Raw genomic sequence first — 15,229 nt, 5'->3', positions numbered from 1 at the left:
GGGGCAAGTAAAAAAATAAAGAGGTGTGCTGTCCCCTTTTTACATAGAAGACTGATTGAGCTATCACACTGTATATATACACACAAAGGGCTCGCAAAAAGCGAGCGCCCGCTCTGAATCGGGGCGGGCACTGTATTTTTTGTTTCGGTCTCCTGGCCGCTCGCATAGCTGTGGGTGACCATCCACAGCTATAGCGATAGGCCAGGATGATGATCGCGATGGTCAAGACCATCGCGACCATCGGGCTTGCGACAAGACCCTTGTGGTAGGGTCTTGTGGCCGCAAGCCCCAGAGAGCTTCTGGCTCTAATAGAGCCGGAAGCTCTCCCACTGACATCACTTGGGAACGCCTCCGTTTGTGAAACCACCCCCCGGCCACGCCTACCAAACGGCGAACTGTCAATTGCCATCGACAGCTCGCCGCCTTTGGAGTCAGAGCCGGAGCGACAGAGCGCCCGTCGCTAGCCGGGTCTCGCGCATGCGCACACTGTATATACACACAGAGAGAGGACAGACTGATCTATCACACTGTATATACACAGAGAGAGAGGACAGACTGATCTATCATACTGTATATATACACACAGAGAGAGGACAGACTGATCTATCACACTGTATATACACACAGAGAGAGGACAGACTGATCTATCACACTGTATATACACACAGAGGGGACAGACTGATCTATCACACTGTATATACACACACAGAGAGAGGACAGACTGATCTATCACACTGTATATACACACAGAGAGGACAGACTGATCTATCACACTGTATATACACACAGAGAGGACAGACTGATCTATCACACTGTATATACACAGAGAGGACAGACTGATCTATCACACTGTATATACACAGAGAGGACAGACTGAGCTATCACACTGTGTATATACACAGAGAGAGGACAGACTGAGCTATCACACTGTATATACACACACAGAGAGAGGACAGACTGATCTATCACACTGTATATACACACAGAGAGAGGACAGACTGATCTATCACACTGTATATACACACAGAGAGGACAGACTGATCTATCACACTGTATATACACACAGAGAGGACAGACTGATCTATCACACTGTATATACACACAGAGAGAGGACAGACTGATCTATCACACTGTATATACACACAGAGAGAGGACAGACTGATCTATCACACTGTATATACACACAGAGAGGACAGACTGAGCTATCACACTGTATATACACACAGAGAGAGAGGACAGACTGATCTATCACACTGTATATACACACAGAGAGGACAGACTGATCTATCACACTGTATATACACACAGAGAGGACAGACTGATCTATCACACTGTATATACACAGAGAGGACAGACTGATCTATCACACTGTATATACACAGAGAGGACAGACTGAGCTATCACACTGTGTATATACACAGAGAGAGGACAGACTGAGCTATCACACTGTATATACACACACAGAGAGAGGACAGACTGATCTATCACACTGTATATACACACAGAGAGAGGACAGACTGATCTATCACACTGTATATACACACAGAGAGGACAGACTGATCTATCACACTGTATATACACACAGAGAGGACAGACTGATCTATCACACTGTATATACACACAGAGAGAGGACAGACTGATCTATCACACTGTATATACACACAGAGAGAGGACAGACTGATCTATCACACTGTATATACACACAGAGAGGACAGACTGAGCTATCACACTGTATATACACACAGAGAGAGAGGACAGACTGATCTATCACACTGTATATACACACAGAGAGGACAGACTGATCTATCACACTGTATACACACACACAGAGAGGACAGACTGATCTATCACACTGTATATATACACAGAGAGGACAGACTGAGCTATCACACTGTATATACACACACAGAGAGAGGACAGACTGATCTATCACACTGTATATATACACAGAGAGAGGACAGACTGAGCTATCACACTGTATATACACACAGAGAGAGAGGACAGACTGATCTATCACACTGTATATACACACAGAGAGGACAGACTGATCTATCACACTGTATACACACACACAGAGAGGACAGACTGATCTATCACACTGTATATATACACAGAGAGGACAGACTGAGCTATCACACTGTATATACACACACAGAGAGAGGACAGACTGATCTATCACACTGTATATATACACAGAGAGAGGACAGACTGATCTATCACACTGAATATATACACAGAGAGGACAGACTGAGCTATCACACTGTATATACACACACAGAGAGAGGACAGACTGATCTATCACACTGTATATACACACACAGAGAGAGGACAGACTGATCTATCACACTGTATATACACACAGAGAGGACAGACTGATCTATCACACTGTATATACACACACAGAGAGAGGACAGACTGATCTATCACACTGTATATACACACAGAGAGGACAGACTGAGCTATCACACTGTATATACACACACAGAGGACAGACTGATCTATCACACTGTATATACACACACAGAGAGAGGACAGACTGATCTATCACACTGTATATATACACACAGAGGACAGACTGATCTATCACACTGTATATACACACACAGAGAGAGAGGACAGACTGATCTATCACACTGTATATACACACAGAGAGGACAGACTGATCTATCACACTGTATATACACACAGAGAGGACAGACTGATCTATCACACTGTATATACACACAGAGAGGACAGACTGATCTATCACACTGTATATATACACAGAGAGGGGACAGACTGAGCTATCACACTGTATATACACACACACAGAGAGAGGACAGACTGATCTATCACACTGTATATACACACACAGAGAGAGGACAGACTGATCTATCACACTGTATATACACACAGAGAGGACAGACTGATCTATCACACTGTATATACACACACAGAGAGAGGACAGACTGATCTATCACACTGTATATATACACACAGAGAGGACAGACTGATCTATCACACTGTATATACACACACAGAGAGAGGACAGACTGATCTATCACACTGTATATACACACACAGAGAGAGGACAGACTGATCTATCACACTGTATATACACACACAGAGAGAGGACAGACTGATCTATCACACTGTATATACACACACAGAGAGGACAGACTGATCTATCACACTGTATATACACACACAGAGAGAGAGGACAGACTGATCTATCACACTGTATATACACACAGAGAGGACAGACTGATCTATCACACTGTATATACACACAGAGAGGACAGACTGATCTATCACACTGTATATACACACAGAGAGGACAGACTGATCTATCACACTGTATATATACACAGAGAGGGGACAGACTGAGCTATCACACTGTATATACACACACACAGAGAGAGGACAGACTGATCTATCACACTGTATATACACACACAGAGAGAGGACAGACTGATCTATCACACTGTATATACACACAGAGAGGACAGACTGATCTATCACACTGTATACACACACAGAGAGGACAGACTGAGCTATCACACTGTATATACACACAGAGAGGACAGACTGATCTATCACACTGTATATACACACACAGAGAGAGGACAGACTGATCTATCACACTGTATATACACAGAGAGGACAGACTGATCTATCACACTGTATATACACACACAGAGAGAGGACAGACTGATCTATCACACTGTATATACACACAGAGAGGACAGACTGATCTATCACACTGTATATACACAGAGAGAGGACAGACTGATCTATCACACTGTATATACACAGAGAGAGGACAGACTGATCTATCACACTGTATATACACACAGAGAGGACAGACTGATCTATCACACTGTATATACACACAGAGAGGACAGACTGATCTATCACACTGTATATACACACAGAGAGGACAGACTGATCTATCACACTGTATATACACACACAGAGAGAGGACAGACTGATCTATCACACTGTATATACACAGAGAGGACAGACTGATCTATCACACTGTATATACACACAGAGAGGACAGACTGATCTATCACACTATATATTACACACAGAGAGGACAGACTGATCTATCACACTATATATTACACACAGAGAGGACAGACTGATCTATCACACTGTATATACACAGAGAGAGGACAGACTGATCTATCACACTGTATATACACACAGAGAGGACAGACTGATCTATCACACTGTATATACACACACAGAGAGAGGACAGACTGATCTATCACACTGTATATACACACACAGAGAGAGGACAGACTGATCTATCACACTGTATATACACACACAGAGAGAGGACAGACTGATCTATCACACTGTATATACACACACAGAGAGAGGACAGACTGATCTATCACACTGTATATATACACACAGAGAGGACAGACTGATCTATCACACTGTATATACACACAGAGAGGACAGACTGATCTATCACACTGTATATACACACAGAGAGGACAGACTGATCTATCACACTATATATACACAGAGAGGGGACAGACTGATCTATCACACTGTATATACACACAGAGAGGACAGACTGATCTATCACACTGTATATACACACAGAGAGGAGACAGACTGATCTATCACACTGTATATACACACAGAGAGAGGACAGACTGATCTATCACACTGTATATACAAACAGAGAGGACAGACTGATCTATCACACTGTATATACACACAGAGAGGACAGACTGATCTATCACACTATATATTACACACAGAGAGGACAGACTGATCTATCACACTATATACACACAGAGAGGACAGACTGATCTATCACACTGTATATACACAGAGAGAGGACAGACTGATCTATCACACTGTATATACACACACAGAGAGAGGACAGACTGATCTATCACACTGTATATACACACAGAGAGAGGACAGACTGATCTATCACACTGTATATACACACAGAGAGGACAGACTGATCTATCACACTGTATATACACACAGAGAGGACAGACTGATCTATCACACTGTATATACACACAGAGAGGACAGACTGATCTATCACACTGTATATACACACAGAGAGGACAGACTGATCTATCACACTGTATATACACAGAGAGAGGACAGACTGATCTATCACACTGTATATACACACACAGAGAGAGGACAGACTGATCTATCACACTGTATATACACACACAGAGAGAGGACAGACTGATCTATCACACTGTATATACACACACAGAGAGAGGACAGACTGATCTATCACACTGTATATACACACACAGAGAGAGGACAGACTGATCTATCACACTGTATATACACACAGAGAGGACAGACTGATCTATCACACTGTATATACACACAGAGAGGACAGACTGATCTATCACACTGTATATACACACAGAGAGGACAGACTGATCTATCACACTATATATACACAGAGAGGGGACAGACTGATCTATCACACTGTATATACACACAGAGAGGACAGACTGATCTATCACACTGTATATACACACAGAGAGGAGACAGACTGATCTATCACACTGTATATACACACAGAGAGAGGACAGACTGATCTATCACACTGTATATACACACACAGAGAGAGGACAGACTGATCTATCACACTGTATACACACAGAGAGAGGACAGACTGATCTATCACTGTATATACACACACAGAGAGAGGACAGACTGATCTATCACACTGTATATACACAGAGAGAGGACAGACTGATCTATCACACTGTATATACACACAGAGAGGACAGACTGATCTATCACACTGTATATACACACACAGAGAGGACAGACTGATCTATCACACTGTATATACACACACAGAGAGAGGACAGACTGATCTATCACACTGTATATACACACACAGAGAGAGGACAGACTGATCTATCACACTGTATATATACACACAGAGAGGACAGACTGATCTATCACACTGTATATACACACACAGAGAGAGAGGACAGACTGATCTATCACACTGTATATACACACAGAGAGGACAGACTGATCTATCACACTGTATATACACACAGAGAGGACAGACTGATCTATCACACTGTATATACACACAGAGAGAGGACAGACTGATCTATCACACTGTATATACACACACAGAGAGGGGACAGACTGATCTATCACACTGTATATACACACAGAGAGGACAGACTGGTCTATCACACTGTATATACACACACAGAGAGAGGACAGACTGATCTATCACACTGTATATATACACAGAGAGAGGACAGACTGATCTATCACACTGTATATACACACAGAGAGAGGACAGACTGATCTATCACACTGTATATACACACAGAGAGGACAGACTGATCTATCACACTGTATATACACACAGAGAGGACAGACTGATCTATCACACTGTATATACACACAGAGAGGACAGACTGATCTATCACACTGTATATACACAGAGAGAGGACAGACTGATCTATCACACTGTATATACACAGAGAGAGGACAGACTGATCTATCACACTGTATATACACACACAGAGAGGACAGACTGAGCTATCACACTGCATATACACAGAGAGGACAGACCGAATAGTATATTGTGGATACAAGTTATCTTCTGTCTTTGAGGACATACCTAACTGGCTGGTTTATGTAACACATGTATATAGAGAGGGGAGCCTGTCTTATACACAGGGAGCTATCTCCTACGCTCCGGAAGCCCTTCTCCTCTCACCTCCCTCATTAAGTCTCTGCTCACACCGCTGTAACACAAAGCCCCCTTTAATTAACATACTGACACAACTTGCGTCACTCACCCACACAACACCCCCACTCTGTAGACTCGCTGTGTGTAACCCTTTCTCCGAGAGGCTTTCTACACAGCAGCCATTACTTACATGTGTTTCCCCTATTGTATATGGTGAACTAAAGCTGTATATTGAGTCCCTACCTGCACCCTGTGCTGATGCTGGGGTGGGGGCTAGGTCGTCATCACCTGCTAACTCAGTTACTTTGCCTGATATTTATTATTTTCATAGTAGTAAGGTGCCACATTGCTCCCCAGCAACAGGCAGCGGGAAAAACGAGGCAAAATAAATGTGGACGTGAAAACACAGCGTAGGGAGGACCATGGCTAAGGGAGGGAGCTTGCGATCTAATAGGACGAGGACACGGCAAAAACCAGGTGCAAGAGGAGATTGGACGAATTGCGGGGGCTACGCGTGTGGTCAGTGTAAGTGGGAGCAGAGCTGGCCCTAATAAGGAGATGGGGGTTTCCGGAGAGCGTTTAAAAGACGTAAAGGCTCCGGGAAAACCTGATCGGGGGCGGTAGGGAATTCCGCAAGTGGATCGCAGCAGAGGAGAAGCCTTGTAGGTGGGTGTGAGAGACCCGACGTGGTTCAGGGGTAGATCGAAGCAGATCGCGGAGAGGGACAGTGTTTAGAGATGAGATTTGAGATGCTTAAAGAGCTGTGTAAGTAAGGGCGAGTGGCTTCAATTGGAATCTGGAGGGCAATGTAGGTGGCGGTCATGTATGTCTGTGGGTGACCTATGTTAATAAACGTGCAATGCCACTTATTAGGGTAAGGTGCGCACCGTTTTCTGCAGATGGGGGATTACACAGCGGCCAGTCCTGGCAGAAACACGTGCGCAAATTCTCTCCAAAACCCCCAAAGCCCCCAGTTTGTCATCACACGATTTCCCCTCCACTCTTCACGCTGACATACGGCCCCTCACCTCTCCGCCCTGTGTTGCTGTGGTCTCCCCGGCTCTGGTCTTATTGCAGGTGTGTGTTTTCAGTGGGGGCCGAGAGCGGGATACGAACATCCACTATCACCCGTTCCGCCTCTCCCCGTACCTGATGAAGGTGCGAGATTCGGACAACGCCGAGGGGCAGCCGTGCTGTCTGCTTATTGCAGAGAAAATACATTCTGGTTACGAAGGTGAGAGGACAGAAATAAAGGCTGAGAGGGGGGGACTGTACGGTAAGCAGTAGAGGGATATTGCCGTGGCCTGAGTTGCGGGTTAGGCAGGAGAGGCATCTGCCTATGGTGTAAGGGGAATTCGGGCACCGTGTGGGAGATAATGGGGTGGGTGTAGGTTAAGCAGTAGAGGGATATTACCTGGGTCTCTGGTGTAAAAGGACTTGAGGAGAACACAGCCGCTGTGTGATATTGTCACATTGGGACCAAGGGCTCAGCTTGGCATCTATTCTGCTGTGCCAGAGTACCTAGTGCATGCGGGGTACTTTGGGGATATTTACCAGTGAGAGGGAGGATGGGGAAGAGCAGTGAAGTCAGACAGCCGGAGGCGGCTTTGTATCTCCTTTTCTGTCTGTCTGTCTATCTGTCTGACCGGTAACCCTCCCTTTTCCTCAGCACCTCGAATCCCCCAAGATAAGCGGATTTTCACCACCAGGCATACACCCAGCTGTATGTTCCAAGAGGTGGATGAGAGGTGAGTCCACTGTCCCGCATGTCCGTCTGTGTGATGTCCGCAGGCCTGTCCATCTATCAGTCTGATGTCCCCCTGTCCTCTTCTTCTGCAGAGCCATTCCCCTACTCGGGTACCTGCCGCAGGATCTCATCGGCATGCCTGTCCTCTTCTTCATCCACCCTGAGGACCGGCCGCTAATGCTAGCCATACACAAGAAAGGTAAATATGAGCATTCCTATATACCCCCCCCCCCCCCCAAAAAAAAGAACAATAAGTATAATAATGTTTTTTAAGGGTTGTGTACGTTCCGTCTTTCTATCCGTGTGTGTGTGTGGTACGGAATTTAGGGCCCGCTCGCTGTTTGCGAGTGCTCGCTCTGAATCAGGGCGGGGATTTTCATTTTTTTTTCACCTGCCCGCACACTAAGCTGTGGGTGACCACCCACAGCTTGTGCGAGCGGGCTGGAGATGGTCGCGATGATCGCCACCATTGGGCTTGCGAGGAGACCCTGTGGTAGGGTCTCAGCTCTCGCAAGTCCAAGTGGACTCCCTGCTCTAATAGAGCAGGAAGTCCACTACTGACATCACGAGTGATGTCAGTAGGGCCGCCCACAAACGCCAGGCGTTCCTAAGGGAACGCCTGTGTTTGTGCAGCCACCCCCCCTCCCCGCCTACAAAACAGTGCGAGCTGTCACTCACCATCGACAGCCGCCCCGTCTTGTAGTGAGCCCCGGAGCGACTGAATTTAAGTCACTCGCTGGGGCTCGCGCATGCGCAGAGGGCAAACATTGACCCGCTTGCGAGCGGGTCTGAATCAGGCCCTTAGACTTAAGATCCGATGGAGGCAGAGATGCATAATAATAACTATAATTGATCCCTTTGCTGAGTTGATGAATGGATTGAACCTTATGTGCCAGCAGAGTATTTTTTTTAGTGTCTCATCGTTCTTTCCCCTCAGTCCTCCAGCAGGCCGGCCAGCCGTTTGATCACTCTCCCATCCGCCTGTGTGCCCGCTCCGGAGCCTACGTGACTATCGATACAAGCTGGAGCAGTTTTGTGAATCCCTGGAGCAGGAAGGTTTCCTTCATCCTCGGGAGGCATAAAGTTCGCACGTAAGTCTCCCCGCCCCCCTCCTCCCTCATTCCTTGTGCAAATATTGAGAGTATAGGTGAGAATTAGAGATCTGCCCATCTTATTGTAATATCTTTCCTGCAGGAAGAATGTTTGAATGTGAATTCTAGTCCCCACTGCCTTATTGCTTTATGCGGGACACACACACGTACACGTACACACACACGTACACACACACACGTGTCTCTCTTCTGTCTCACCCGGTCCATGTATTGTTCTTTTGCACAGAAGTCCTCTTAATGAAGATATCTTTACCGCTCCAAAAGGGGCAGAGCTTAAACCTCTGGATCCCGACATTCAGGAGCTGTCTGAGCAGATTCATCGGATTCTGATGCAGGTACTGACCGGTCTGCATCTCTCTGGCGCATTATCTGTGTCCGTCCACACCTGGACCTGCGTTACTGATGTGTTCAGCGAGTAGCCGGGTGTTTCTCTTCCATCATCTTACCTGTAATGTCTTACAGCCCGTACACAGCGCAACCTCCGGTGGTAACGGCAGCGGTGGCAGCAACATCTCACAGGAGCCGTTTCGCTGCAACACGTCGTCCAGCGACAGCAACGCCATGGTCACCGAGGAGGGGACAGATCCTAAACCTGTAAGTAAGACCAGACTAATACCCTGACTCCTGTGTTTATGAATGGGGAGAGACTCCTAGCTCCTCCTCCTACTTTTGTCATTATACAGATAGAGGCGGAGTTATCAGTCTGCCCCTCCTCTTGCAGAGTGACAAAGACAGAAGGGCACTATGAGTCTGTCCCTCCCCCTGCAGGGTGACACAGTGACACAGACAGAAGGGAGCTATGAGTCTGTCCCTCCCCCTGCAGGGTGACACAGTGACACAGACAGAAGGGAGCTATGAGTCTGTCCATCCCCCTGCAGGGTGACACAGTGATACAGACAGAAGGGAGCTATGAGCCTGTCCCTCCCCCTGCAGGGTGACACGGACAGAAGGGAGCTATGAGCCTGTCCCTCCCCCTGCAGGGTGACACAGACAGACAGAAGGGAGCTATGAGCCTGTCCCTCCCCCTGCAGGGTGACACAGTGACACAGACAGAAGGGAGCTATGAGTCTGTCCCTCCCCCTGCAGGGTGACACAGACAGAAGGGAGCTATGAGCCTGTCCCTTCCCCTGCAGGGTGACACACTGACACAGACAGAAGGGAGCTATGAGTCTGTCCCTCCCCCTGCAGGGTGACACAGTGACACAGACAGAAGGGAGCTATGAGTCTGTCCCTCCCCCTGCAGGGTGACACAGTGACACAGACAGAAGGGAGCTATGAGTCTGTCCCTCCCCCTGCAGGGTGACACAGTGACACAGACAGAAGGGAGCTATGAGTCTGTCCCTCCCCCTGCAGGGTGACACAGTCAGAAGGGAGCTATGAGTCTGTCCCTCCCCCTGCAGGGTGACACAGACAGAAGGGAGCTATGAGTCTGTCCCTCCCCCTGCAGGGTGACACAGTAACACAGATAGAAGGGAGCTATGAGCCTGTCCCTCCCCCCTGCAGGGTGACACAGACAGAAGGGAGCTATGAGCTTGTCCCTCCCCCTGCAGGGTAACACAGAGATGGGTACAAATGTCTGTATTGTTCCAGCAGATGACATTCCAGGAGTTCTGCCAGAATGCGCATATGGTGAAGAATCAGGGCCAGCAGCAGTTCCTGGGATCCAGGGTGATACGTCAGCCCAAAAGAGGACATTTTCAAGGTATGTCACCTCCCCCCACGCGGCACAGAAATCTCTTTGTGCTGGGTGTAAATCTGACTTCACCCATCCTCCTTCCAGCCCTTGGCCCTCCTCGCCCGATCCCTTCAGCTGGTGTATACAGCACTCCGCCTGATACTGTGACCCCCCGAATCCCCTGTGCCCCAGAAGAGCTTGTGCGAAAAGAGAACTCAAACTATTCTTATCAGCAGATCAACTGCTTGGACAGCATCGTACGGTGAGTGGCGGCTTTTTGTCGACCAATATCTCTTCTAACCGTAGGTCGCTTAGACTTGTTTCCGCATCTCTATCGTCTACTTCATCTTTGCCGAATGTCGTCTTCTCTCTCTCTCACACACACTCCCTTTGTCTCCTCTTTAGATACCTGGAAAGTTGCAACCTCCCCAGCACCGTGAAGAGAAAGTGCGGCTCCTCTTCCTACACCTCGTCCACCTCCTCCGAGGAGAAACCGAGGACCCAGGAAAGTGTGAAGGAAGGTGAGTCTCAGGAGGCACATTGGTCATATAGCCGGATAGGGTAGTGGATAGAGCTAATTTATTATTTATTTACTAACAGTTTTCGTAGTAGCGCAGCAAATTCCGTTGCGATAATAGATATATATCGATGAAGGTCTTAAGGGGTCGGCCTCACAGATTATATCTCTTCACAGATCCCGCAGCTGGTCTAACCCGGCGGCAGCACCTGCCTCCCCCTCCCACACCCGCTGCGGTGGGTTCCTCTCCTCTCGCCCCTCTGCCGCCTCTACCGCTGAGCAAGGCGGAGAGTGTGGTTTCCATCACCAGCCAAGGAAGCTTCAGCAGCACCATAGTCCACGTAGGAGACAAAAAGCCACCAGATTCGGGTAAATGCTTAGACTGACTATAATCGCTAAAGAGTTGGGACAATGGCATAAAAAATGTGGGGACATGGGGGGGGAAGCTTCTATTATAATCTTCATATGTCTCCACATATTTTTTTTAGCTGTTGTATCTTGTTTTGGGGCAACGTTTGCCTTGTTTTGTGAACTAACGTATCGTCATCCTTCCTCTTATCCCCCCCCCCACCTTGTTGACTGCAGCTGAAATGGTGCCGCTGGAGGAGATGTCCTGCCCGGCAGCGCCCGCTCCTCCACTGTGCCCGCTGGGTCTGACCAAAGAGGTTCTGTCGGCCCACACTCAGCGAGAGGAGCAGGCCTTCCTTACCCGAGTACATAATCTCAGCCAGCTCAGGGTTTTCGACCCTCTACCTGCCGGCGTATGGGAAGAGCAGAACCCGCGAGGCCTGAGAGGTTGGTTCTTTGTTACTTTGTGGTGATTATGATGCATTTGGTTCTCTTCGATGTGGTGGTTGGCACTTTTTTTTTAGATGTTCCCTTCACCGTTTCTCCCTAATAGTTTCCTTTTCTTTCTTCCCTGGCAGCTGATAAGCCCTCACGTTCCCACCAACACCATGCTTCTGCTAGGAACCTCCCGCCCTCATCCAGGAAAGGTACAAATACAGGAGAACATCGAGGCAAAAGCCGAAAATCAAAAGCCAAGCGCCCAAAGCAAGGCAAACCTCTATCCCCCAGCTCCCTGCCGACATCCCAAAATCCTGAGGCTCTTCTCCTCCCTCCTCCTCCACCACCAGTCATGCCTGGCTATCCTCTCCCTATGTTTCCGCCTCAGGCACCCCAGGATCCTTGTCCAGAAGCTACCCCGCCCCTCTCTAGATACCCTCTTGTCACGCCCATAGTGGCGTTGGTGCTCCCCAACTATCTCTTCCAACCTACCCCAGTGGCACCTCCTTTTTATCCCGGAGTATCTGGCTTTCCTCCCTTCTCACCAACTTCTGAAGCTCCATGTCCTGTCACAATGGCTCCGACTCCTGCACCTCCCGCACCCGTTGTGACTTGTCCTCCACCCTCCCGTTCCTCCTCCCCTCCCCAACGCCTGTTCCCATCGAGGTGCAGCTCCCCCTTACAGTTAGACTTGCTGCAGCTTGAGGAGTTACCGCAGCCCGGTGTCGCAACGGGAGGAGGAGCGGAATGGGACTTGGAAGAGGAGGGAAAGGGAGGGAAAGGAGTGGCCTCGGGAAATGTTACCGTTGGAGGATCTAATGCCAGTTCAGGGAGTGGAGAAGAAGACCGACAGCCTGACAACTGCATGGTGAGCATTCTCTTTGCTTACCCCAAATCTCCCATCGCTTTACAATATGCCAGATTGTCCTCCTGTCCAGTTAATTGACCCCGCCACCTCTTAGCTTTTTATGTCCATCTCTCCTGACCAATGACCTCCTCTCCCCTTCATGTCTTTTCTCAGGGTGACCAGCAGGAGTCATCGTCGCACAACGATGCTCTCTCCAGTTCTAGTGACCTTCTCGATCTCCTGCTCCATGAGGACTCCTGCTCTGGCACAGGATCTGCGGCCTCGGGGTCCATGGGATCGAACGGGGGCAGCACTTCTGCTTGTGGCACTAGTGAGTATAATCTGCTGAGGACAGTTTCCAGAAAGAGTGGATCTCACACTTCCACTGCTGATGTTGTAGTATCTGTAGAACATGGAAATTAGTTAGTTTTTTTTTTTTTTTGCGTATATAATTCGAGTAGTTTGTGGTGATCAGTGGTAAGAATTCTTGAATAGATCCATTTTCCTCCCATGAAAATGCAGCAATAAAAGTAAAATCCATTTCAATCCCCTCCTAGGGAGCAGCGAGAGCAGCAACACCAGCAAATATTTTGGGAGCATTGATTCTTCGGAGACGGACTTAAGGGTCAAGAAGGCGGAGAGGGAGGTGATCAGATGCGTCATGCAGGACCCACTTTGGCTGCTTTTGGCAAACACTGACCATGAAGTAATGATGTCCTACCAAATCCCATCAAGGTTAGACCGCTAGGTCTGTAATGTCTTGAGTATGTGAGGCGTCCGTGTAGTTCCATCTTATTAAAGGCTCATCTGACTGGTCCTCACAGAAACATGGAGAGCGTCCTTCGGGAAGACCGGGAGAAGCTCCGACAGCTACAGAGGAACCAACCCAGGTTCAGCGAGGAGCAGATGAAGGAGCTGGGGGAGGTCCATCAGTGGGTCAGGAGAGGCCAAATACCCAATGTCTTCAACATTACCGTGAGTATCTACGTGGTTATGTGAATGCTGATGAGCACCTCTGACTTCCATACGGCACACTTATAGGCTCAGTGAGAGAGGCCCCGAGAAAGTGATTATGATACAGACACCGAGATTGCCTCTCTTATATCGTATAAATTGTATTGGTTGAGTCTAGGGATGGCCATTGGTGGTTTTCCATCGATGGTGCAATAACCATGTATGGTGAACCATTGATGGTTTGCACCACTTGTTGGCCACCGTTGCCGGGTGCTTGGCTAGCTGCAGGCCAATAAAAAAATGGGACTGGGCTAAGCTCAGTGTCAGAAAACCATTGTCTCTCTGCCATCGATGGCAAAACCATCAACCGTCGAGGTCTGATGGCCATCCCTAGTTGAGTCTGAGGCTGGATCTGTCTTCATGTCTATAGCAACCCCTACAGGCTATAAGCTGACACTACACCATATTACATTTCAGCACAAGCCTCACCAAATTGTCCTATGCGTCACAAGAGTCGTGTACTGGTGGTAGCAACCATTTTGCTGGTTGAACTGATGTCCTATGATCATGGTTGAAGTATCAGTGACTGCATCGGGGAGCTTTTGCCCTTGTGCTGCCTCTGGTGTTTAGTGACTGGATTATGTTGCTTTTGAACATCTGTCCCATCCACAAATGTGTAATTATAGTGCAAACACAGGGCCTGATTCAGACCGCTATGCGCTCGCAAGCGGGTCGATGGTGGCCCAGTGCGCATGCGCGAGACCCGGATAGCGAGGGGCAAACAGTCGCTCCGGGTCTCGTACCAAAGGGGGCGTGCTGTCGATGTTGAGTGACAGTACGCCCCCTTTGGTGGGCGGCCGGGGTTTGGCTGACCAGACGGAG

General features: G+C 48.1%; 1 protein-coding gene across 2 annotated transcripts in view; it reads left to right on the top strand.

Moving 5' to 3' along the window:
- The window catches only part of PER1 (period circadian regulator 1), a 29,351-nt gene that overhangs the window by 13,190 nt on the left and 932 nt on the right, over positions 1-15,229 (top strand). The window contains exons 8-22 of one of the 2 annotated variants that reach the window (XM_088446135.1): positions 7,801-7,943; positions 8,379-8,457; positions 8,549-8,655; positions 9,394-9,547; positions 9,795-9,903; positions 10,031-10,162; positions 11,162-11,270; positions 11,349-11,505; positions 11,649-11,764; positions 11,938-12,129; positions 12,346-12,555; positions 12,687-13,414; positions 13,568-13,724; positions 13,951-14,128; positions 14,218-14,368. In XM_088446135.1, coding sequence (XP_088302261.1) covers positions 7,801-7,943; positions 8,379-8,457; positions 8,549-8,655; positions 9,394-9,547; positions 9,795-9,903; positions 10,031-10,162; positions 11,162-11,270; positions 11,349-11,505; positions 11,649-11,764; positions 11,938-12,129; positions 12,346-12,555; positions 12,687-13,414; positions 13,568-13,724; positions 13,951-14,128; positions 14,218-14,368 — 2,722 coding nt within the window. Of the gene's footprint in view, positions 1-7,800; positions 7,944-8,378; positions 8,458-8,548; positions 8,656-9,393; positions 9,548-9,794; positions 9,904-10,030; positions 10,163-11,158; positions 11,271-11,348; positions 11,506-11,648; positions 11,765-11,937; positions 12,130-12,345; positions 12,556-12,686; positions 13,415-13,567; positions 13,725-13,950; positions 14,129-14,217; positions 14,369-15,229 lie in introns of both variants that reach the window. The other variant, XM_088446134.1, reaches the window with a different exon arrangement.

This window comes from Taudactylus pleione, unplaced genomic scaffold (assembly GCF_031769625.1).
Source record: "Taudactylus pleione unplaced genomic scaffold, aTauple2 ptg000393l, whole genome shotgun sequence".
In the NCBI taxonomy this organism is placed as follows: domain Eukaryota; kingdom Metazoa; phylum Chordata; class Amphibia; order Anura; family Myobatrachidae; genus Taudactylus; species Taudactylus pleione.
This window is presented reverse-complemented; position numbering and strand designations above follow the sequence as displayed.